Raw genomic sequence first — 26,636 nt, 5'->3', positions numbered from 1 at the left:
CTCTTAACGAGAACAAGAATAACTTCAACAAATTTTCAAACCAAATCATCATGAAACACAATTAACAAATTCACTGATTTCGTACAACTCTGATTTTGGCAATCTGTGGATGTTAAAGACAAAATTATTGCACCTAAACAGACAATAAGAATAGAGGTAAGAAGGACCACATTTCAACATATCACACCTCATAATCCTCAATCAGGTACTGGCAGAACTGGGAAGCATGCCTGGCAAGCAGCTTTAGCCCCGCCTTTGGCATGCTGTACCGAGTCACGTCTAGTTCTGGGTCAATGGCTGACCGAGAGAAGCGGAAGATTTCATACGCGTGTTTGGCGCCTGGCAAGAAAAAAATGCATCAATTATCTGCAAATCACACAGTGGAATTTCTGTTTCAAAATGATCAGTACTGAAAAACTTATGTTAGAAACATCCAGTTGCTGAATTCAGCAAAAGATTGTGCATAATTAATGAAGTAAACCATAGTCATTACTTTAAAAAGCCGAAGTCCAAATATTACGGAACAAATTTTATTTACAATAGCAACTAATCTCCCATAAATTAAAGTGAGCACAATGGTATTTGGCAGCAGTCCTTTACCTTAATTTATTTCTTTATTTCACGCATGAGTGATAGTCAAAAAATTTTCACTTGTACTATGGCAATCATTTCTATGCGGGCAGAAACCAGAGTGCCATGCATAAACCCCTGACTGGCAAGTTTTCCACACGTCATACACATATGCATATTATATTGGTGAAAGACAAGTGGTCTTCAATGAACATGAGACTGTGCAAATGGTATCATCAATCACTTATTGTCACCAAAGTTCCACGTGCACCAAAGAGTGGAGGAATCTACAATTCGCCTGCCGCAGGCTGGGTTTGAATCTACATCTCCTGTCTGAATGCCACACTAGTGTCCCTAATCTCTAGATCACACCTGCACCCCACCTGTACCTTAACCTGTTCATACTGCACACCAACCCAGTAAGAGCAAGTTTTGTCAGTTTTTATATCTAAGTCATGACACATCTTCCGACTATGCCAGATCCATGAATACGAGGATGAGGTAATGTTTCCACCAAAGATGCCTAAGGCTACATCTATCCTTGTGTTGTAGCCAGGATCTCACCTTCCTCTGCAGACTGGGTGAAGTTCACTAGACATGAGGCCAATCCCTCCAGGCAGCCTGCTATCACCGTCAACTCTGCTTTTCGAGCTTTGGTCGTCATCTGCCAGGTACAAAACCCGTGTTAAGAAAGGCACACCTTCATGACCATTTCATGGCTAACAAAAACTATTAAACAACTGAAATTACAAAACATATGTATATTGACAAGTAAAGTTATAGCACTTGATGACTTATCATAATTCTGACAATAAGATGTGAACGAGTGCAGTTACCTGTACAAGAACTATGGACAAGCTGTAATTAAATCCTCAAAATCTATACAATAAATCCTCAATATTTATACAATAAATCCTCAATCCTTACAGTGTACAAAGATGTACATTTTTACATCAAAATAAATCTGGTCATTTTATTAAATTTTATACTCGTGACATTTTTTGCCAACAATATGTCTAAATGAAATGGATTCATAAATTTAAAAAACAGTCTGTCCCATGCAAAGTAATCCTACCTCAGTTTTGATTGCATTAACATAGAGGCCAGTTAGTCTATCCGCATATTTCACCATATACTCTGGGTACACCTCTGCGATAACACCCAGTAAGATGTAGATACCCTGCTTCACTGTCAACAAAATAGGTTAATGACTTCGCTTCAATTGCACGTAAGTGAATTGATCTTATTTAATAGGCCTTGACAATTTGGGACTAGAAAACTAGCTGGGCATGGGATTCACAGCTTTATTAGACAAAACAAGAGCTGACCATAAAAATTAATATCAAAGAAATTGTGCCACATTAAAATCCAAAGTTGCATCCTGTAAACTAAAAACTAAAACACACACAATAAACATGAGGGATGTTTCATTTTAATTCTTGTTTATTCAACATTGCTTTTATGTGGAGAGATACAATGTAAATAAATCTGATATTTATTATATACCATAACAGAGGCATTCTATATATTTCCATATAGGATGGTTGTCATATACATCCTCTGTAAACAGGGACTACTTTCAATGTTTATGATAACTTGCTGGTAGATGGCTTCTACTGACAATACCACAACTCCCGCTGCCACTTCCTGGTGGACATGCGCAGGAGTGGACTGGTGCATTTTGTTTTTGCGTTGCGGAATGTCTATGTGTCTATCCTTGTATGGAATACACGTGTGGAATTTGACTTTGTGTGTCAGTTTACATTCAAAGTGCTTTTTACCGGCGAAAGCCCTGAACACTAACATTGGAATTTGCAGAGACGTAACTACAACAACATTAAATTGTAAAGAAAACACATTTAATGGTCTTTGTTTTATCACACAAAGAAACGACAAGTTTCACGCAAAGAAACAACAGTCTGCAGGAAATTTATGTAACTTTTTACACCAAAACTGCCCAAACTTTGATGGCCGCTCCCAAATTAACTTGTTCTCTGTATCAAGCATGGTTCACACCGCAACGTGTCTGACTGACTTTTGTAGTGAAAATCCTTAACTTTGTCAGGCAAAGGCAACCTACCTAAACACAAAGTCCTCAGTAGTTTCATCTTTAATTTCCACAAGTGCTCACGATCAATGTTCACTGCTCGTTTTGAAACTTTCCAGTGGAGTCACTGGAGCTACAGCCAAACGATCAGTGGTTACACGGCCACACAAGGATAATATTTTCAATAAATGCAGACTTTGCATCACTCTTGTAGAACCAAACTTCCATTCCAGTCATCATCATGCAGCCGTTTCTTTCAAACAAGATGTGACTTTGAACCATATTGCACGTTGAAAATTTGCTAGCATAACCCACGTCTCTCTCACTTGACAACAGAATGTGAGGTGATTCCCTTGGCGTAGGGATTTGAAAGCATTGCGTGAAGTGGCCCCCTTGTAATAGTCTAAGCCCGTGAATTTTTGCTATTGAAACTAATGAAATAGAATTTAAAAGAACATAATCATATTCAAACTGAAGAAATTGTGCTCATTTATAGATGAACAACATCTCGTCAGCGCACATTATCTAGTTGTAGCAAATTGGTCTACCGTGTGTCTTTTCAACATTTAGTCCGCAAAAATAAAGGTATGTGATACATAGATTACCATAAAAGTGTGTTCTCCACCATGTTGTATTAGCCCTCGTTGTTTGACGTTGGCCTGTCACATCTCTTTGTACACAAGCAAGCAGCAACCAAGAGTGACAAGTGCTTGGTTTTATGCATTCACTCATATATCAGTTCATATACAAGCGATGCCTCACAAAGATTCTCGTAAACAAGAGGCTGTCAGACTTTTATACCATTAAAATCAATAAGGCTTTAAAATCTTGATACTGAATATAGCAGCAGTGTATCATATAAAACAAGATTTCATATAAGAGGTAGACAGTGGATAAAGACCTCATAAGAGGATACTCAAACACTGAACCTTAATGACCCAATTGACTTCATCATTGCATGTATTATTGATCACCAAAATGTCAAACTTACCTGTTGAAGTCAGCTTAGAAGCACTTTTACTCAATTCAAAGAAAAACTTCTCTATCAATTTCTGAATTTTCAGCTCTTCACCCATTTGGGATCCAACAGTAATTTCGATTAACTGCAAAAGACAGATTTATCTATGATTCATCTACAGGAAAATGCTTAAAAGAAGGTTTAAACTGTAAAAATCCGACTATATATAAACTGACGGCCAAAAGAAACTTTACGACTCTGTGAGTTAAATTTAACCAGCCTTTTCAGCAAATTAATACCAAATTATTCTAGGAAAACATTGTATGAAGCATATTCCCATGTGCGACAAGCGTCATATATGCTCACACGAATTTGTTTTGAGACAACGAAGAAATTTGAAAAATCGTGGGACCTATGGATGGCCGCAACTGCATGAGTGTATAAAAACGATACACACAGTGTGCTGGACTTACACACTGACTAAAAACCACCAAAGTAATGCCTCGATTGACTCCAGAACAAAGCGAGAGGGCCCTGGGTATGGTATCCATGGGAGCCACCCATGCCCACATTGCAAGGACTGTCGGCTGATCTCCTGTACCTGTGTCAAACTTAAACGTTAGACACAGACAGGGCAGACATCAGACAGGCCAAGAACAGGCAGGCCTAGGGTAACTACGTCCAGAGAAGACGGGTACCTGCGCACCTTACACCTGAGGAATCGCTTCCTGACAGTGACGTCATCGTCAATCAATGCCTTAGGTCATGGGGTCAGTCGGCAGAACGTGTCAAGGAGACTCGAGGCTCACCGAATTAGGACCTATCGACCATTCAGAGGACAGTTGTTGACAGCCGTACATCGTCGCCAGAGGTGGTGATGGGCTCGAATTGTACGCCGTTGGCAGCGACGTGATTGGCAAGGTATTGTTTTCAAGGATGAAAGCTGCTTCTGCCTGTTCCGAGCCAATGGCAGACAGAGAGTTTACCACTGAAGAGGTGAACGAATGGCTGCATCATGCGCCCAGGAGGTGGTACCATTTGGTGGCGGCAGCGTGATGGTGTGGGGTGGGATATGTGGAGAGGTCAGACACCACTGGTCATCATCTACGGGAACCTAACAACTCAACGTTACATGGATGAAATTCTACGTTCTGTTGTCCTGCCATTCCTTCAACAGCAGCCCTGTGGTGTCCTGTACCAGCATGAGGCCTGACCCCATTCAGCTCGAGTTGTGCAGAACTTCCTGGACGCAAACGTCAACATCTTACCGTGGCCTGCACATTCCCCAGGATAGAACACCTTTGGGATATCATGGGGCGTCGAGTAAGGCAATGGCCACACCTTGTAGCCAACCGACAAGAACTGGTGTTCGCTCTCCAAGATGAATGGCAACGAATCTCACATCATCTCATCAGACAACTGACTTTTTCTATACCTCAGAGAGTTTTTGCATGCACTGAAGCAAGGGGTGGACACACGTGATATTGACTGGTTTTGATATTGAATGACTTTAAAAATTTTGTATACTCTGCCCATTGCTAACCAAGATGGAATGGCTATTTTTCCACCCCTGATCTGTTTGTTCACTTGTAAAATGATTTGAGGGCTGCTATGTCTGTTCTTACTAAAGACTTTCAATATCTAAAGTCATTGGTCTTTTCAATATATTAAACTTCAGTCATCCTGTTTTGTTTTTTTTTTTAAATTTTGTAAAGTTTCTTTTGGCCGTCAGTTTACTTTATGTATTACACCTTCAATTTTAAAACTGACATACATGTATAAAACGTTCTACTATTTTTGAAACCATGTTTATAACATCAATGTGACCATTTTCATCTATACTAAAGAAATTAGTTATGCAAAAAAATTGTACACAAAAAACTGACTTACCTTGGTAAGAACAGGGAAGGTGTTCACTTTGACCTTTGCAAATCTGTCTCTGCTGAACAGAGATACACACACATCCTGGCAAGAAAAATGGAACAGTCAACATAAATGTGTCAAGTACTACTGATGAACAATGCTCTCAAGCATACTTTTACTTATATAAGCATGACTTATACTGGAATGCACCAAACATGTGCATGTAACACTTGTAACATCTTTATACTGTCTACTGCCTGTTCATGTTTCTGTCTCAAGAAGGAAGAAGGTACATACAGTTCTATCTAGCATATTTTACATCTGTCAGTACCTTGATGTCCACTGCGTAAGGAAGTACTTTCTTCCCAACCTTCTGAATGAACTCAGACAGGAATATCAGCAAATTGGCTTTGCATGATTGCAGCTGAAACATATATTTATTATTTATTTATTTATTTGATTGGTGTTTTACACCATACTCAAGAATATTTCACTTATACGACGGTGGCCAACATTACGGTGGGAGGACTGCAAACAGAGAGAAAGGCAGCATGAGCTAGACTTAGACTCAAAGCAATTGCATTGGTGAGAGGCTCCTGGGTAATTGCACCGCACCGGCACACTAACGACTTCAGCAACGGAGGCCCCCTGAAAAATATGAATTTCTTGTCAAGCAGCAATATTATAAAATGTGCATGACTGCACAACAAAAAATATATCTAAAAATATTTAAACACGGTTTTCAAAATCTTATCTGGGTTTTACATTTAAAAAACAAAAAAAAAAAACAACAAAACATACATGTATATACTCATTCCAGGTATGAACATACTATCACCTCATAGCAGAAATATTTCCGCTGTGGCCTAACTATAAACACTGTAAGCAACTGAAATTCTGGCAGAAGCATTACACTGGAAGCTGGTGTCTTATATTACAGCCAATACACTTCAAACAGCTCATAATACAAGTTTTCCTTCGCTGTAACCCAGACCATGTACATCAAGGTTAGGGTAACCATGGTCATTTCTCCTGACATATAAAAAGTTGTGTCCCTTGCATTGCTATCAGGACCAGAGCTAAGACTGAATGTGATCCAGGCTAAAATAATTGACCAGTGACTTTGTTAATGGTATTTGCACAAAATATATTTGGCAAATATACTGGAACTGTAAATTTAATAAAATGTAAAGGCACCCAGCTTATTTTTAAAAGCATGCCTAGATAATATGTAGTTTATATCAAATACAAAGACATCTGAATATAGCCACAGAACAGTAAGCCATTTTCTTTTCAGATTCTTACCTGATCAATAGTAACTATTTTCTGCAGATAGGTGATAATTCCATCTGATTTGTCAAACAGCACTGAACAACAAAGGTCTGAAAAAAAAAAAAGACACATGCTCAAGACAAAATTAAAATTTCCTATTTTAAATTAACCTAGAAATTATTGATGGGCTAGTCTGGTAAGTCAATTAATTAATTTCACTGGTGATAATCACATAGTAAAGGATAAGAAAACTTTACAATTAATCATAAGCATTAAAACGTAATAAATGCACAGAGAATTATTGATTTAGAGCCAAATTTGCGTGACATGCCACAGAGTAAACAAGCAAACAAGTACAGCCCCATTCAAGCAGCATGGTTTGTCCTTCTAACTTCACATGACAAGTGGGCAGAGTGGGTAGTGTGCACTAGAGCTGAGAAGAACACAGCCCTATTAGGACAGTATGATTTGTCATAAGGGTACCGACTTTCAGAATTTAAATGAAGTGTGGAGAATTCAAGGAATGAGTCTAAACAAAGAGTAAAGCCACATTCACGTCGTGTGATTTGTCATACCAGCTTAGAGAATTCAACAAAATCGAATGTGAGAAATTAATGACTATCAAGTTAGTTGAAGGGTACAGATCGTGTTATGTTGTTTAGAACATTATGCAAACAGTTTAGTTTTGCACTGACATTGTAAAATATTGCCAATATCCTGATAAGCCTTCTAACGTCAAGCAGCAGATCTTGCTGGAGCTGGATTCGAACTCACGACCTCATTGTCTTGATCAGACTGAAAGGGCGGGAGCGACAGTTTCGCCGCATTTTTCATCTCTTCCTATGTAATTTCACTGGCCACAGTGTGAAAGTTGTGTTGTACTGTAGCGTTAAACCTTACACTTTAAACATCGAAACTTTCAACTGACAATTAGCCCTTGTCAACTGAGATCTCTAGTCTGGAGACATTCATCATGAATGATGTCACGAAAGCTGGGCATCGAATGCTCTCCACCCTGCAGGCTACACACGCTACGCAAGTTTGAACAGCGTAATAAACGACATAATCAAGCGTACCAATATCTTTTTCATCAATTTCATGTAAACCGATCTGGCAGATATCTGCAACAAGGCTGTCAGCATCTTCTATGCTGCCATCTTCGCTGTCAGGAAGACACTGACGAAGAGATCGCACGCTCTCCTCAAGCCGCGTTACTGCCATTTTGAAACACAAACATTGAGCTGATCATGTGACTGGAGCAACCCGATTGGCCCAGCCACCTGTCAAAAGTAAATGCGCGCGACGCAGATTTGAAATCTTATAAAGTAGCCTACGGTACACAAAAGTCAACCTTCAAGTATTCCATTACATGGGAATCCGCTTTAATATCATGAAACACCCATTTACCTGCCTTGATGCCGTCTGTATATACATAATTACGCTGTAATATCATGGACCTGTAAGGCAATTTAATTATTTAAAGTGAAATACAGCACCTGACTAATGTTTATGTCAAGGTTTCTTAAACCGGCATTTAATATTGTTGAAGACTTTTTTTTCAACCAAGTAAAAGTTTAGTGAAACTCAGTCTTGTCTCAGTTTTAGTGCGTCTCCATTATCGAGGGCAAGGTGGCATCACGTTTACTCTGGCTTTCTAACGTCGAAGGTACTGCCCGTATAATAGTCTAAGCAATAGCCTAGGGCAGATTAAAGTTGTGGACTCCGGCGATAAGGACCAAGTGATAAATTGCTTTCTCAGAAGCTGGACATACTGGAAGGATATTTATTCCACTGCTTGAACTGTTAGTTTACAGTAGGCCTACTTTTTCGTTTGTTCAGTTTACGTATAGCTTGCACGGCCGGGGTATTCCAAGTTCAGGTCGTTGATTCCTGAGGGTTGCGCTCGTACCGGTAATTCTGACTCAATAAAATTACAATAGGATTGTTGTACAATTAGATTCATGCTCAATTAGATTTTATGCTTCAGTTATATTGTGATGGCTTCAAAGATGAGCGGAGTGCTGATCTAATCATGGCGGACGCCAGGGATAGCCCGAAAGCTAAGCTGGACTTTCCTACCGAAACGCCCAGCTTAGGTTATATAGACTTCCATGCGGACAATTTCACTAAGTCTCCCGAAATGTAATATGTCAAAGCCAGATTCGAAAGCTTAAACGACTTGATTACTCTTGAAAGATGGTTTATTAATGCTGGCTTTGACATATTACATGTTTTGGGTGATTTAGAGAATCGGTAGACAGCAAAAATAAGGTAGGGTTCGAGCCGTTTTTATTTCAGTGAAATTGTCCACGTGGAAATCTATATGACCGAGCTTAGCTTAGCTTTGGGCTAGCCAGAACTGTCGCCTGACGGTCTTGTTACTGGATTTGTCCAACTACACCAAAAACCTGTAAACTTACGGGTTTCCGGCTTCGTGCAGCCAAGTGAAAGCATGCTTATGCCGATTCACGCTGCAGACCTTCCCACGTAGACAATATATGAGCAAGACGATGATTTTGTTATGCTGTGTACAGCACGGCTTAATATGTATAGGACACCTAAATATATTCGAGAGGCCTCCGTGGCTCAGCTGGTTAGATCGCTAGCGCAGCGTAATGACCCAGTAGTCCAGCTCATGCTGGCTTCCTCTCCGGCCGTACGTGGGAAGGTCTCCCAGCAACCTGCGGATGGTCGTGGGTTTCCCCCCACCATAATGCTGGCCGACGTCGTATAAGTAAAATACCAATCAAATAAATAAATACATTTGCAGGTATTAGCCACTCAGATGATGTTATACTACCCAAAAAAAGAAACGCATAGGTGTTTTGTTTTATTTTAAAATGAAATAAATACATTTTGTCTTCATTTCATGAGCAAAATGTGTTTTAATATTGTTAATAGTCACAGTTAGCACACATTTTATTCCTCAAAACATTTCTTGGTTGAAAATGTTGAGTTTGGAGGCCGTTTTTGGAAGAAGTAAAAAATACAGCACCATAATGCATCACGTGCAGTCTTACACGCCGAACTTACGCATGGAAAGCATGCAGTGTGTGACTATAAAACCGCAACTTCGGGCCGGAAATCGGCGTCTTTCAAGTGGTGTTTTCAAGCTGGTTCAACATGCCACGTCTTGACACTGTCACAAGAAATATTGCCATTGGAAGACTTCAAGCTGGAGAGTCCCAATCGTCCATTTCTAGGCGTCTACACGTCAGCCAGAGCACGATTTCACGGCTTGCTGCCCGCTACAACAATACTGGGACAACAAATGACCGTCGGCGTTCAGGTCGACCACGTGTCACTACAGCAGCCCAAGATCGCTACATAAGGGTCCTCCATTTGCGTGACTGTTGTGCTACAGCTGAAAGCACAGCAGCCAGCATACCGGGACTGAGGAGGATATCAGGTCAGACAGTGCGGAACAGGCTGAGGGAACATGGACTGAGAGCCAGGAGGCCCTATGTTTTGATCGTGCTGCGTCCTCACCATCGCGCCAATCGCCTCCGATGGTGTAACAACGTGACTGCATGGAATCTACGCAACTGGCGACGCATTTGGTTCAGTGATGAGTCCAGATTCCTATTGCAGAGACGTGATGGTAGAAACCGGGTTTACAGACGTGCTCACGAACGTTATGCCCTTAACTGCGTACGCCAAGTGGACAGATTTGGTGGAGGGAGTGTGATGATGTGGGCAGCAATATCGTATACTGGTCGTACAAATCTTGTCCACGTTCAGGGAAATCTTACGCTACCGAGACACCATCCTGCAGCCACACCTCTTACCTGTCATTGACGTTCAGCGGGAGTTGTTCCAGCAGGACAACGCCAGACCGCACACGGCACGTGTCACAAGGGACTTCCTCGCCGAAAACAATGTAAATGTGCTACCCTGGCCGTCCCGTTCCCCGGATCTTAACCCAATTGAGCATCTGTGGGATGAACTTGATCGACGTCTACGCCAACGTCAACCTCAACCCCAAACGCGTCAAGAGCAAGTTGCATGTTTGCAGGAGGAGTGGCAGAACATTCCCCAGGCCTCTATCCAGCGTCTCATCCAGTCCATGACAAGGCGTGTCAGAACTGTTATTCGTGCCCGTGGTGGTCACAACAGATACTGACATTCCACTCAAGTGGGAGACTCATTGTGAGTGTCTTACCTCAAGTTGATGGCCTTGTTGTCTAGATATGGACCTTTCCTTAATCTGTGTAAAAAAATATTTGCAGAATAGCAATTCTTATTTAGTTTTGCATAATTGAAAAGACTGCATCACCTCCGCAAAAAACCGGGTTATGCGTTTCTTTTTTTGGATAGTATATAATACAATCAGTCTGGAAAAAAGATAAGTGTACAAAACATAGTGTTTTCAGACTAACTTCATTTATATGCGGATAGAGGCCAGTGAATTTCGAAATGTTCTGTGATATTTCATTAATGTGTACAGTGCAGTTAACATCGTACAGTGTATACATGCAGAATCAAATAAAACTATACCGTGTCCCTCGAGATGTGAGAATTTTGTAACTTGGCCGATGTATACCCTCAATAAAATTTAAGAAGGAATCAACAGGCCTATGTTTTATGACTGTTGTCAAACCTGTATGTCTACATATACACAGGTTAGATGTACGTACTAGATCTGTACATACGTCCGTGTATTATATTTATGTAAGTCCGTCTAATGTTGTTTTATAAATGTACTTGCGGGCTTATCCGTCTAAAGGACAATAATTCTTGTCTCAGGCGGACGACCCCTTATATACAGCTGGTCGTCATGCCAAAAACATGTTGGATAGAAGCAAGTAAAAACGCAAAATATCTCAAGAATATTAAGATGCCAGACTGAAATTTGAATGTTTTTGGTCTGCTTGGCATATTTCGGCCAACATGTACGGTCAAAAACAAAAAACTACACCTTTAATTTGTGTGAAAGACAACAATTTCCTCCCAGAATTATCGAGAGTACGAGCTTCCCGCTCATTACTTATACAGTAAATGGTGTTAAAATTTGAAAGTAGAGCATAATACGTATAGGCACAATGTGACATTTTCTCAATTGGTATACGTGTCCAGTAAAAGCCGCTTATTTCAGTGATCATGTCAGCAATTCATGCATGGTGTCTGCATTTAATGTATCATTACGAATATTTTCATGTTTGCTCTCCGTTTTACACAAAACATTATAAACATTTCTGTAAACAAGAGAAATTAAGGAGGGTATTCTCAGTGCGAAGGTTATAGATATGGCTCTGCTTAAGGATATGATGTCATAAAGAGCTAGGCTTATAGAACTCATTAACACTTTAAAAGAAACGAAAAACGTTCAAATGATGTTGACCACGACAATGTTTCTTTTGGAGGTATCCTTGATTTTTTTTTTTTTTTTTTTTTTTTTTTTTTTTTTTTTTTACAATTTTCATTAAGCTTTTACAACTCCTCGATAGACTGGAAAGTTTATTAAAATGTTCACCTAGAAAATACTCTCCATCATGAGATGCACCACATTCGTCTCTCTATGATTAAATTGCGCACGAACAGTGTATAAAACCTGAAATAAGATTTGCTCGGAATTGTTTCAGATTATTTCGGTGTCATACGTCTTTTCTATCTTTAGTCGGAAAACAAGCTTGGTTGTGGATAGGCACGCGCCAATTTTGCGAAAACGGAAAAGTACTGTATAGAATAGTGACATGATACTTCAATTCTGCTGAATTCTTAGAATAGATGCTGTGTTTGATCTAATCGGTCAATCTCCATCAAGGGCTCGAACGCAACAAACAATCAAGAAGCAAGGACCCCGTTCGGAAAATCAAAGATCTCTATGATGATCACCCTCGGCCCCGGGTGTGGGAGGAGTACAGCAGTCTTGATGAATGGGGCTGATTTGGCTAGGTTCCTCAGCCAATGCATAATGGGAAAAGGCAGATAACTTCCCGAAGAGCAAAACCTCTTCATTGCTGTAAACAACTGTTCGCAAATCACGAAGAAACTGACACACGCCAGATCTTAAAGCGCCTGTATGCCACTCACTCTGGCCTAAATCGAGCCAAGGTTATCTTTAGACACAGCAAAGGTGTTTCTTATGCTAATCTACTTCTTCGCGCCAGGATATACTGAAGTGTTGATGGTCAAGTGTCGATTAAAGAGTTAAAGTGTTATTCAGTTCATCAAATCGTCACGCGCTTATATGTCAACAATCCATTGCAAATATAGGCGCCAATGCATTTACTCGTTGCGATACCTTTTCGTCTTTCACAGCAACTGTCAAAAAGACTGCTTGGAACGTTCATATCTGTTAGAGGGACTTTATGAGAGACACGCCGGAAGTTTGTTGGTTGGATGTGCAATGTGGGTACAAGAGAGACATGATGCAGTGAAAATAAAGACAACAATTGGATTTCATTGATTGATTATGTCACGTTAATACCATGCATGCCCTAGCACAAACCTTCATGATCATAGACATAAGATGTCACTGACACTCAATTTCCTCATTCAAATAAATGCATTTTTTCTCGATCAAATAACTTTGAAAGTATATGTAACAGTAGTGCTAAGGTGATCGAAATAAATGCCACCTCACAACAAAAATGCCATCAACACTTTTTAAGCATATTTATGTCTTTTGGCCGACCATGAAGTCACAAGTTAAAGAATTCAGGCCTAGCTGATTCAGTCAAGGTTTCACGTCTAGAAAATGCACGAAAAAGATATAGGGTGTTTTACTACAGAAGTTGTAAGTCTGCATGTTTTGTTCGTATTCGTTTGTTTATTGGTGGTTGGTTTTTATATGTGAAGATCGTGTTTGTCCACATCTGTACTGATAACAGGGATCTATGTCCACTATCAGGTCACGCTCCAGCAAACAAGCAAACCCAAAAAATTATTGATACGAAAAATGAAAATTCCATTTTTTTCTTAGTTCTAAAATAAATGAATTCCCTGTCTTGTGTGTCCTACATATATAGCCTTTTGTGGGATTCAAATCTCATGGTTATTCCTGTCGCACACGGTGAGGATTATTTATTTATTTATTTGGTGTTTTACGCCGTACTCAAGAATATCGGTGAGGATTAAATTGCACGAAAGAATTAGGCACACACTGAGTGTAAAACAGACGTCAGTGATAAGATTAACCAGTATACAGCCGGTGTTTCTCCACGCACTGTAAGGTCACATGGGGGAGATATAAAATAATCTGTGCCCCCCCCCCCCCCACTTATTCCATATATATATATATATATATATACATATATAATATGTGATTTTTTACCGAAGGTATATACAATCCTGGACGGCTGACACCGACAATGATCAAGTACTTCATTTTGGCATCGTGTCTAATTGCTCTTTCTTTACAGGTAGGCCTAATCAGGCGCGGCTTTCTTTATCTTATTTCTGTGGCTGTAAATTGTCGTAAATTCCATTGTAGAATTTTGGCAGGACATGGTTGTGTGGCCAAATTGACGTAGGTATACCCTCCGTCATGCACCTCAGCCTGTAGATCACTGCACATGTACGTGTACTTATTGGGAATTTGTTGGTCTCGTCATATCGTTCCCTTGGGTGATCACTGCACATGTACGTGTACCTATTGGGAATTTGTTGGTCTCGTCATATCGTTCCCTTGGGTGATCACTGCACATGTACGTGTACCTATTGGGAATTTGTTGGTCTCGTCATATCGTTCCCTTGGGTGATCACTGCACATGTACGTGTACCTATTGGGAATTTGTTGGTCTCGTCATATCGTTCCCTTGGGTGATCACTGCACATGTACGTGTACCTATTGGGAATTTGTTGGTCTCGTCATATCGTTCCCTTGGGTGATCACTGCACATGTACGTGTACCTACTGGGAATTTGTTGGTCTCGTCATATCGTTCCCTTGGGTAAGCACTGCACATGTACGTGTACCTACTGGGAATTTGTTGGTCTCGTCATATCGTTCCCTTGGGTGATAACTGCACATGTTCTTCTACCTATTGGGAATTTGTTGGTCTCGTCATATCGTTCCCTTGGGTGCGCATATAGCCTGCACATTATGTTGTTAAAGATATAGCAGCGGAATATACATCTACAAATGTGTCTGTAAATGACATTAACACACACACCTTTACGATCAAAATTTCGGACAAAAACTGCATGAAAGAGTGGCTACTAAATGTAGCCGGATTGATTAACCTTATATTTCTATTATACGTAGGCTATAGGCCCGATTGACCCTAACTGGCCCAGTCGAACCTCCTGTTCCAGTGGATATGATTGTCCAGTTGGACACTGCTGTGTGACCTCCTACGAAAAAAGGGGATATTTGCCACCTTCGGAGATTAACTCTGGTAGAACCGGTAAGCCAATATTTTCCACTATAATCAAGAAAAAAGATTTCTATACATGTTAATGAATACATTGTCTGTGCAGTGCCAGAGGCAGGTATGCTGAACTCGTGCTGAAATAAAAACGTTGCCCCTGGGACTATTGTACGCATACTCCGTCCAGCCAATAACCTTTGGTAGGTTACCTGCCTCACTCCAGCCACATTCAAACAAATGTTAAAGATTCCAAATTTAATCATTTCTACTGATGAGTCCTTTGTTTGAGCGATAAGGAGTAGATAATTTAATGTAACAAAATTAATTATATCAGAATGCACTCAACGGTAAGGCGTCAAAGTGGCAAATTACTAAACATACTCACAGTATCTATAGCCGACAAACACAGGCCAGCTCTAGAAATGGGACTCCCAAGATACCTTTGTTGGAGGCCCTCTTGTTATCTCATGCTTTCATGGAAAGGGAGAGATGTGAATGTGTCTTTTGGTCTGCCAGTCTTTTTGGTTTACCCTTCTGCGACGCTTTGGTTGTCATGCAATAACTTCTATAAGTAATACTCTGATTTTGATCAAATATTGTGTAAACTCAGATCAAGTTTTAAAACAACCCATGCATAAGATTTTCTCATCCATCCATACGTTTTGCATTATTAATATGAGATATAAATTCTCTGAATTTGCTTGTTTATATATTACAAGATTAGGTTTTTGGGACAAAGTAAATGGCATACCAATGATACTAACAGTTTCTACCACGCAAGCATGCAGGGTTGTATATTAGGAGCTTCTAAGAAAATAAAACAAAAAGAAAATCTAATCCAGGCTAATCTTAAGATTGTTATGAGAGAGCTGTAAAGCTTAATGTGTGCATTTGACATTAAAATTGATGGGTTCTTTTCTTCTTGCAGGCCACTGTTTGCCCTGTTTGGGATAGGATTTTGCTAGAAAAAATTGTGACGCAGTAGTTCGGGAAATAAAACAGAAATATATCTTGGTTTTTTCAGATGGGTCTGCAGCTTTTGTCCATTATGCACTTGGTTGGTACATTATTTATTTACAGGTCTTGTGTGTAAGTCATGAAAAAAACAACACCTGCACGCGAAAGTGAAAAATTCTCTGTTGTTTTATAACCATAACCATAACGATAAATGCTTAAGACGAATATTAACACTCGCTTAAAAGGCAAATATGCGAGAGTAGCTAAAACATCTTGAGCCTCGAGAGCATAAAAACAAGAGAAAAAATGAGTGGATGAACAGCTCTACAAAAAGAATGAAATAAGGTGAACAATTTCCGCGAGCTTATGTATTCCTGTAACCATCTTCCATACTCCATTCTTTAATAGCAGAGCCTAATAATGGGAATCATTCAATCGCCGTGATAAATTTCTCTGTATGGTGAAGTGCAAAAACAAGAAGATATTTTAGCTGCATAAGTGTGTGAATGGTGCAAGAAAAGAATCTAAAAAATCCATGGTCTAAAAATTTTAAAACTGCAGTAAAATGTCTATACACACACAAAATATTTTATCTGTAGTTCTTTGTGAAATGACGACATAAGAAGTTTAATAAGTTAGCACTTATATACTTTACGTTATCACAAAGTGTTAAGCAATATAAATGTAATAACCAGAGTGTAGGAATCGCGCGATCTTTGGCTATTACACGAAATATTCAGGTCACTTAAGAATTTAAGTGTAGTAATGATTGAAATGTTAACACAACCATGTGTGGTAGAAAGTGGAAGGGAAGTTACAAAGATTTCAGCTTTCTGCCGCTGTATTCCCTGCACGAGGAGAATTGCTCATAACCCTGTATTGATGTTAGCTGCTGTAGAAAGCAAAGTGCTCAAATCATGAGGTAAAGTGTTGAAATGACCAGACAACGGAACCGTGTATGCAGCCTAGCGCTAGGCAATTTGTCCAGTTGACACGGTAATCTACATGTAGATACAATAAGCGACAGAAGTTTTTAGTTGTCAAGCAAAATGTCCAAACATTTACGATTCAGTAGCATATTACAGTATGTATCAGCAATCTCAATCTTTCTCACTCACTAAACGGTATGCTGATTATCTCCTAGCTTTAAACAACCCATGTATACCGAAGGCTGTGGAGTGAGTGCTTGGGGTTTAACGTCGTACTTAACAATCCGAAGGCTGTGGAAGATATTTATCCACCTTCGCTGGATTTTAAGAAAACCACACTCTCCAGATAGTGCATGTTATCTGGACCTATATTCGTACAAAGATCAAAACGGTTTCCTCTCTCGAAGGCTTTACGATAAGAGGGATAGTTTCAATTTGCCATTGTGAATTATCCTTACTTGGACAGCAATATACCGAAGGGTCTTGCCTATGGAGTGTACATATCTCGCCATGTGACGATTTCAATCCAAATTTCTTAAGTTTTGCGATGACTATTCTCTTAAGTATGGACAAAGAGTCCAGAACCTCTGGCGCTTTGCTTCATGATTGTCTCTAATTCCACTTAACCCGGGGCTAGGGGCTGTATATCCATCGAGCTGATCGCCACGTGAAATATATGAACAGTTGCAATCAAAGCGCAGCTGTGATACATATTTTGTTATCGACAACTGATATTCTAGCATGGTACACGATTCGAATATTGATTTCACTCAGTCGCCATGAGTGTACCTGGCGTCTTTCCAACATCACTGAAAACTTTTGACCGTATCCCTTTATACGATCCCGCCCTATTTTTGTACTTTATATATTTTATTAGTTCTTTGGTGGTTTGTGTTATACGTGGTTTTGGGAACTGACCTGTGATTATTGACCTGGAACGTCCTTATAGGTTAACGGTTGGTAAACGAATGTCTGTTTCGACGCATAGATTCAATCAAAGTTTTAGCTGTAGTACTAAGCGTCCAATTCACTATAGTTGCGTGATTCGCATCAGCCAAGGTATGACCACAAGGGACGTATGTTTGATGTGCTGTGTAATTTCTTTTGAGGTAAATTACTAACAAACCAAAATTAATAAACCCATTGTAAAACTACGCATGTTCATTATCTAAATACGACCTTCATTTAGGTTTCATATGTAATATTTGTATTTTTATATGTTTTATCTGTACTGTATTCAGCACTTTTATATACCTAGTGTCAGACATGTTTTTTTTTGAAATAGTTGTTTCTTATTTTTGAAGACTTACATTTGATTATACATTTATCTTCCATATAACTGGCAATGCATGCAGCTGCAGCAAAGCTAGTGATTGGTTTCGAAATTCCTTCATAGGTTATACCGACATATTGGCAGATGGCCACGGTAAACCTTGACTCCTTAATATGAACTGATGGTTGCTGCTGATAAGGCCATGTCGACAAATCGAAAATCAAGCCGACCAGGGTCAGAGATTGGGTCAGAGATTGCATCAGGTTATTATCTTTCAATGATTTCTTTCGCCTGTATCCGTTTCATGTCTGCAAATAATGTCCACCCAGACCCATCATGCACTTCTGAAGAATGCCCGTTCATTTGTTTCATCCAAAATACAATTTCAAATTATAATCCCAACAACTATCTCCTGTGAAAAGCAGATACACAAAAAAGTCTTGCATAGGTCCGAGGAAAACTAGTGGGGACAATAACTCCAAACTCAAAACGTAACATCTAAGTAGGGTGTTAGCAGTTATAGCCATCCCAGAATACCTCGCGAATATGTGATCAAAATCTTTTTTCCACAATAGACGCTGCACTTCACCTATGATATGATCTTCAATTAACGCCACGCTTTGACGTGATTTGTGCAGAAATAAGGAACTTCCTCAGGGTGAGTTTTTCTTCGATTACGACTGAAGCCCTAGAGAGATTCAGAAAGCATTCACGCTGACAGCGCATCCGTCTTTACCGGGCTTTCGAACAGGAAAACAAATAGCTAAATATCCTATCCTATCGGTTACATAACAGCTGACATATTACCTTATTTGAATATATATAAATCTTTCATTATATCGGACAACATTTAACCGTCTTAAAGTTTTAAGAGGACTCGTAAAACTGTGAACGTGTGTATAATTTATAAATACCTGTATGATTGAAATTAACGTTGTTGCCATACTGCGCATACCGGGCATCTCAGCAGTCCCAATGCAAACATCAGCCGTCGCCTCAAGGAACAGAATTATAACGTGACATATAACACAAACCTAATCCTCGAATGATTTCCTCCCACGGAAGATAAAGCGTGGCCAAGGCGATCTCCGGGTCTCTGTGACAAATGGTGGACAGGTGAGGAACTTTTGTAATTTAGACGTAAAAGGTTGGTACAGTGCATGTCGTACAAAGCAGCCCATCCTGGCTGACCCGTCGTAAGTCACCACCTCCCAGAATTAAGGTTTTTATCATGGTATGCTAAACATCTCCAACATTAGAGTATGTAAATGTGAAAAAGTGTCCATATCCCGTCTTCGTGTCCTCTTTTGATTCTTGTCGGGAATCAAACAGTGAAAGGTGGTGTGTTCTCTCCACTGAATGTCTTGGAGAATATCTGAGAAAGTTAAAGAAATAAACGAGATCTCAATCTGTATAGAAAAAAAAGAAATAACCCAGATGACGAGGTAAAACATTAGGTCTATAATACGAAAGTTTTGTGAGTAAAACAATCAACAACAGAAAGGTATCAAACCACGTGCTTTGTGATGTTCATAGTGATGCTCTATCTTAGATTCTACAGTTAGAAAAGTTTAAAACCCTTGACGAAGTATATTGACAAGAGGTAGGATTTTACCAGTTACATTTGACCATTTACCACCACATAGTGGTCGCACTTCTGGTTTTACTCTCTACGCTGTAGTCGTTTGTATCAGTCATCTTCTTGCTTCGATATACTTAGATAACAAAGAACCTGTAGGAGATGAGGACAATTGTCCACTTGTCTCCCCAGCTTATCAAGGGGCTGATGTCTGCTATCACAGTTCGATAAAGTGCGTTGGGTATCGATCTACCACAACTTTCATTGGTTTCACAGTCCAGTTTACACACTAGAGAACTTAAAACTGGCAAATGGAGATCAAACAACGATAATGTTAATGACTTGATCGTCAGGACAACTCTCGTCAACTCAGCATTCCGTACGTTGTGTTATAGCATAATCTTCGACCATTCTTTGTTCTGCTAGAAGCTTAAACACAACCTTCCTACATAATTCAACTTGAGAATTCAAGTTTGAGAAATGCTCCTAAAGGATGACATTGAGAAACGAGTTTTTGTTACTTATGTTCCAGAAGTGTTTAAACATTTATAAACATTGACTGGGATTTGATGGCGCACTTCGGAATATTCTCCCAAGCCTGGAGAAGAGGTGTATATGCACCACATACAGATATAACATGACATGAAAGTAAACTACGGATTATACAACTCCAGTCCCCACGCTGTGATGGCAATCACACCCTTCTATTAATTGTCCGAATCAATATGAGACCTGCTGCTATACATTTATCTATAAATGTACCTTACTGACGTAACATGACGAAGATCTAGTTCATGCTGCTATAAATATTTATGCACCCACATAGTGTGTGTATGCTTCATCACTACCTTTTTGTTTGATTGTACTCTCACTCTTGAACTCCAAAAAAAAATGAATGCCACCCATGCTATTACTGAAGCATAAACTACACAGTGTTGAATAACTATGCAAACAATTACTTCGGCAGTGTCCTTAGTTAATCCTCTAGACGAGCATGTGCGATATGGGACATTTTCCTGGGAAGAGATCACTAAACTGACCTGTGAACAAATTGTACACAAATCTGACAGATAAGTAGATTCTTTGACTGGCTGCGGCGAAGATCTACAGTCTTACATTTGTTTATAAAGATACCATAACAAATCAGTTTGTAAAAGTCCGAGACAAACCGGAAATGCCATATGGCCTGGTGTGCTATTACAGCACAGCAGCACCAAATAAAGTAAGGCCTCATCTCCAAACATGGGCTACACATAGGCGCTCTTTGAGTTTCGGAAGGTGTAACCACTTTTAAAGTCCAAACGTTCGTTTCTTAATGTGTTTAAAGCTCTCTCCATCACAGAAGATTGACATTTATTGCTGGTGAGGTCGCTTGTTTGAAACCAGGAGTGGTTTCCAAAGGACTAAAAAAAGTACGAAAAATTCTAAAATACAATTGTTACAAATTTCCAACTACGTATGATAAGAATTAAAAGGAGCATGTGATGCCATGTGTTAAGTTCTGTGTTACGAAAAGGGGTGTGTCACGAAGACGGATGATTATGTTCCATTGTGAAGAAAGCCATACTAATAAGTTTATTTTATGTTGACTTTCAGGTTTAATAGATATGAATTCTGATTGTAGTTACAATTCCACAAAAACGTATAACAACAATAAATACGAGAGAACTTATTCTAGGTTAGTTTTCACTTAAAATTTCAATTAAAATTTTTTACATCGGGTTACATTGACGAAAGCATTACATATTATTCCAATGTCATTCGTTACAAGATACAGTATGGATATCTCCGATCATGATTGTTTTCTTGCAAACGATACCTGTCTAGCCTGAGACAGTGCAAAGTGTCATTCATTGCCAAGAATTTGTCTTGTCTGGCCAGGACACGTGTCCGTTTTGTCCAATTCACAGAACTCAGCCACGGCGGGTATGGAAAGCGATTGGCAAGGGGTAGGGAAAGAATCTGTGAGATTCCTGAAGAACTACTTGACTGAGGCAGCTTAACTTTAACCATGGTTTGTAATGTGTCTGTAGAGGACAGTGGGCGACTTGTTTACGAGAGTACATTTGCCACGCAACATCGATTTACATTGTCCATTATTTATTGTGTGTTGAATTACGAGTTTTACAAGTAGTGAGGTAATCTGGATTCCCAGAAAATAACGGATGTTTTTCCCTCCCCCGAAGGTCGTGGGCACCGACTCAGTCCATTTCCATTAATTTCCAGATGACAGATACACGTAAGACATACATGTAAGACATTTCTACAGAGATAGCTTGCATCACCCTGACGCTGGTGCTATCCATCTTTTTCGAACAAGTGTTGAGTGTTTGTGAGGAAATAAACTGTGCACCCGTTAAGCAGAAACTAAAGGGGACAGTTAATAAAGAGGTTAAGGTTAAACAAGGAAGCTTGACAAACAAAAGTTACGTATCCTACTGATTTTGATGATTCAAAAAATCAAACAAATTAATGCCTCAATCTCCTTTCGTATAATTATTTCAGTACGCACTGCTATGTACACGCAGAAAGAAATAAAGAAACGAAGAAACAGACCACGACTGATTTATGTCTATAATTCTACACAGTTGACATAAAGATCGATATGCGACATAGGATGGGACAGTAAATTTACCATTTGTGGACACATCAAAGGGTATATCAGGGCTACATCTGACGAAGAGCTGGTTTATGCGATCACTTTCCGCACAAAACGTCATTACCGTTTGATATACGTTACCTGGGTAAGGTTCTAGTGTGTCAATTCATCTTTCATATCTATAGTCTTGTCGAAATCATGTTCACCCGAGCTTTTAATATGCCAGGTTTAGATGAAGTTCTATTCCAATCAAATTGGCTGACCTCATACCTGTGGGGATGACTAAGTGATCGGTTTGAAACAAAATAATGTATTCAATTCATATGCGATTTCAGACAGAAAAAGGAGTCTGATTCGATCTATTTTACTGTTGTGTTTATGTCGTACGAAGGGTATTTCACATAAAAATATCGACATCAAGTTTACGGATGGGAAAAAAGCCTGATCTGTACAGTTAAGAAAAACCAATGACGTGTATTTCATTGTAACTAACCTCACTTTATGTTCATTAACATTCTATTCAGTGCAAAGGTCTATGGCCATTGTAGGTGGCTACTATTGAAGTATTTACATGAAGAATTAGAATAAAACCCTAAATGAGAATTTCACCACTTACATATCGCTATTTTCCAGTTATCACACCTTCACCCCCGCCCTGCTTTTTCTCTCTATACTGTAGTCTTTTATATCCTAGTTAGTATAACTGAACACATCGATTGCATGAGCTGTATATTATGTATTATTGGTTTCTTAACTCATCTAAAACAAACTTTCCGTTTACTGTTTTATATACAATCACAAAGGCTCGGTGAGCGACTGTGACCCAGTGCAGTTAAATTAAAGTCGATATCACAACAAACCGAACAAAACACCAATCAAATAAATAGCCATCAAATGAGGTCAGCGTCATTATCAGTAGTTAAGCAGTCTCCAGGGAGATGATAGGGCCGCTCACATACTTGACGGCCAAATTCACTTTTTGTGACTCGGCCTGTGAATCCTTTTTAAAGTCGGTATGTTTGTGTAGAAGCCTAGCCTCTTTCCGGATAAATAATCGCAAGACCAATTCCCCCAAAAAGACGTTTACCACAAACCACCAAAGGACTAAAAAAAAGTTCGAAATTAGAAAGGAACCATTCAAAGAGAAGCAGTCATCAGTTTTCAGTGATGTTGGAAAGACACAAGGAATGTCCTAGGCGAATGAAATCTGTATTCAAAACGTGTATGATGTTAGTATATAAGTTGTCAATAGTCAAAATAAAAAATAGGTAAAGCGGAATTAGACACATTTATGCATTCTGAACGCTCTGTCCATATTTACTTAGAAGAAAAACATGCAGCGTTCATCAACCATTAGAGTGAAGGCGTTTGATGGCGCTTGACACACCAGAGTTTGATGCTGAAATCGTCACATAACGTGCAAGACCTTACAAATGCCGGATATGTGCACGCCATGTACAGAATCCTTTGGTATATTGCTATTCAAGTAAAGATAATGACATCTGATGGCTTTGGTAAATATAACTGTTATTGGCAATGTATACCATATATCATTCTACAAACCACTAGGTAACACACACTTACAGAATTCAGATACTAAGTAAGTACTGTGTTTTGTCATTTGTCATGGTGACAAATGTTCACTTGGCCAAGATCTTAATATTTGGAGTGGAAAGCAAGTCTCTGTTTAGAATATCGATCACACAGGTCAAATATATGGTTTGCCTTTTTGCTGGACACATAACTGACTGGCATGTCATTCCAGACGCTGAAATTACACCCATAATCCGCCTTGTCTCTCTTTAGCTTGACAACCAGTTGTAGTCCGACAAATGCAGGGACTTATGTGATCAACTTTTTTGTATTTGCTTTCTTCAGAAGATAATTGTTGGGATCAGATTTGAATATGGGATTTTAGGTGAAGCAAATGAGCAGCTGGCATTCTTCAGAAGTGAATGATATGTGTTGGTGAGCCTACAGGCGGAAATAATCATTGAAAGGCGCTGACGTAAATCTCTGACACAGGTCGGCTTGTTTCGCGATCTGTCGAAATGACCTAATCAGCAGCGTTCATCAACCATCAGTTCGTCTGCTGTCCATCATCTTCCGGTCACATGCTCATCCATTTCCGGGATCAAGGTTTACGGTGGCAATTCTTCAGTTTGACAAGGTCTTCAAATGTTAACCCGTCCAATATTTGCTGCAAACAGTATAACATGTTACGTGTGTAAGTGTAACATGAGAATATCATGATGGGCGGATAATACACGTGAACAATGCTCTATGTAAACAACGAGCGCGCTCGGTTTTAAACTGAGTTTATCGGTTTTATTTGACAAGATCTTTATTTTGTTGCAACAAATATTACAACCGCATAGGCCCAGTACTGCATACGTCCATATTAGTTATGCCACGCATGATTCTCTAAGCTAAAACATGCTCGCAGCTATAGTGAACTGGACGCTTCTTCTCGTACGCTAAACCTTTAGACCTTCAGTGATATTATTGTCTAATTCAGATGCACCTTTGAAGGCAATCATGGATATTCAAACATACGAAGCTGAAATATCATATTCGTGCGCTTTCAATAATTTCTAATACCTTTCACATATTACTCAGTAGCTGTATCTTATATATTGATAATGATGTACCCGGTGGTAAATCTTTCAATGCCTAGGAGCAATCTATCTAATTCACAAGAAAGCCAGTGCGTATCACACTTGAAAGCATTTTATATACAACTTTACAAACATCAAGCTAAAAGACGTCTTTCGGTTTTCCTCTTATTTTTGCTTTATACTATTGTTAGATGAAGCTTTTACGGACAGGATCGTGTGGCAATTTACCATAAATCAAAAGAAAATTTTATCAGCTCAGCTAGAACGTTCTGACAGGCCTTCTGGGGTTGTCTGTAGACTTACGGGTTCCTGTGTCTAACATTTATAAATAATCTGCTCTAATTGAGATTAGGGGTGTCTTTAATCAGGTTGCTTCATTAGAGTCGTGCCTCACAGCTGCTAACACGGAAATGTGACCACTATCACAACGCCTACTTTCTTTGACTCTGAGCACACCCTTCTATATCAATGCCCCTGGCCGCGTCATACCAACAGTCTGTATTTAAGTGTCTGTCATGAAAGACGCCTATGAGTCAGAAGTAAAAAGCCCAATAAATGTGTATCCGTCACTAATCCGTCCATCCAGATACATGGAAACCTACTGATAAGAATTAACACACATAAAACTAACTGAATACAAAAACAAGTGGCTTTATCTTTCTTTCAAAGTACAATTTTTGGATTTGCACATCTATTAACATCTGAGAAGGTTTTTGTCCAAAGAAATAAAAAGTATCATCAGTCAGTTTATGTGAAGTCAAGACGATAACCATGTAAGAAAATAGGGGTGTTGTCTTCTACGTTCTCGTTCTGGAAATATCAGACTACATATATTGATGCCACAAAAGTGGAGAACACATAAGAGGTAATAGATACCGTATGAAAACCTACCCACAACAAAGTGGACTTCCAATGAATGACAGCTAAACATGTTGTCACATGCTCAGTGTTACCAGCTATCAAGTTGTTACCGTTACGACCATTTTGAGGAACAGTGTCAAAATATATCAAAGCAATGTCAACACGGTTAAACACACTATTTAGTAATTGATCAACTTTCCCTTTGGAGACATAAAATATATATTAATATAGTATGTGTGTAACTAAGGCTGGAGCCGTCGTAATCTGAGCTGGAGTCACAGTTTTAGGTCCATTGAGAACCGAATATTGCCCTGGCGTGCTAGCTCTTCTGGTGAAACCACCACAATGGAAAACTTCAAACGGACAAAACATCCAGGTACTATCGTTATGTGCCTGTAGGATCTGTCGTCAGAACACAGGAAAGCAATTTTGATCATTTGCGGCTGTAACTGGAGGGTTCTCATGAGGTCGTTTCAAACTAGGTCATCAAAGGGAATGTCTCTAAAGTTACTGTATGTTTCTGTAATTCGTCTTCTACATCTGGAAGGTGTTCTTGGTGAAAAGATTAAATAACAAACATTTAAGTGTGAAGCAAGTTTCGTTTGCAAAGTGAGGTTTTGAAGTGACCAATTTGTCCTTTAGATTTATGACCTTGTCATATGTATTATATTTATTCATTAGCTGTCCATCCAGCATACATATATGCATTTTCTTTGCTTCCATGCCAGATTTCAAACCTTTTTGGTAATGAAAAGCGGAATAAATCCGTTTAATGATTTCCCTCACCATGGAAAAT

The 26,636-nt window shown here is 39.3% G+C and overlaps 1 protein-coding gene and 1 long non-coding RNA gene across 2 annotated transcripts in view; one reads left to right on the top strand and one right to left on the bottom strand.

Moving 5' to 3' along the window:
* The window catches only part of LOC135466759 (DNA-dependent protein kinase catalytic subunit-like), an 84,754-nt gene extending 76,823 nt beyond the window's left edge, over positions 1 to 7,931 (bottom strand). Inside the window, exons 1-8 of the mRNA XM_064744429.1 lie at positions 7,787 to 7,931; positions 6,744 to 6,820; positions 5,770 to 5,862; positions 5,466 to 5,540; positions 3,609 to 3,720; positions 1,646 to 1,758; positions 1,135 to 1,234; positions 188 to 339 (exon numbers count right to left, since the gene is read on the bottom strand). Of these exons, the coding sequence (XP_064600499.1) occupies positions 188 to 339; positions 1,135 to 1,234; positions 1,646 to 1,758; positions 3,609 to 3,720; positions 5,466 to 5,540; positions 5,770 to 5,862; positions 6,744 to 6,820; positions 7,787 to 7,931 (867 nt within the window). The remainder of the gene's footprint in view (positions 1 to 187; positions 340 to 1,134; positions 1,235 to 1,645; positions 1,759 to 3,608; positions 3,721 to 5,465; positions 5,541 to 5,769; positions 5,863 to 6,743; positions 6,821 to 7,786) is intronic.
* Positions 7,932 to 13,990: 6,059 nt separating this feature from the next.
* Positions 13,991 to 16,053, top strand: LOC135471095 (uncharacterized). Its single transcript, XR_010444407.1, has 3 exons — positions 13,991 to 14,074; positions 14,919 to 15,060; positions 15,953 to 16,053. It is a non-coding gene; the product is annotated as an uncharacterized LOC135471095 (long non-coding RNA).
* The last annotated feature ends 10,583 nt before the right edge of the window (positions 16,054 to 26,636 follow it).

The sequence above is a fragment of the Liolophura sinensis genome, chromosome 1 (genome assembly GCF_032854445.1).
Source record: "Liolophura sinensis isolate JHLJ2023 chromosome 1, CUHK_Ljap_v2, whole genome shotgun sequence".
Lineage (NCBI taxonomy): Eukaryota > Metazoa > Mollusca > Polyplacophora > Chitonida > Chitonidae > Liolophura > Liolophura sinensis.
The sequence above is the reverse complement of the archived record's forward strand: the minus strand, read 5'-3'. Positions and strand labels throughout refer to the sequence as shown.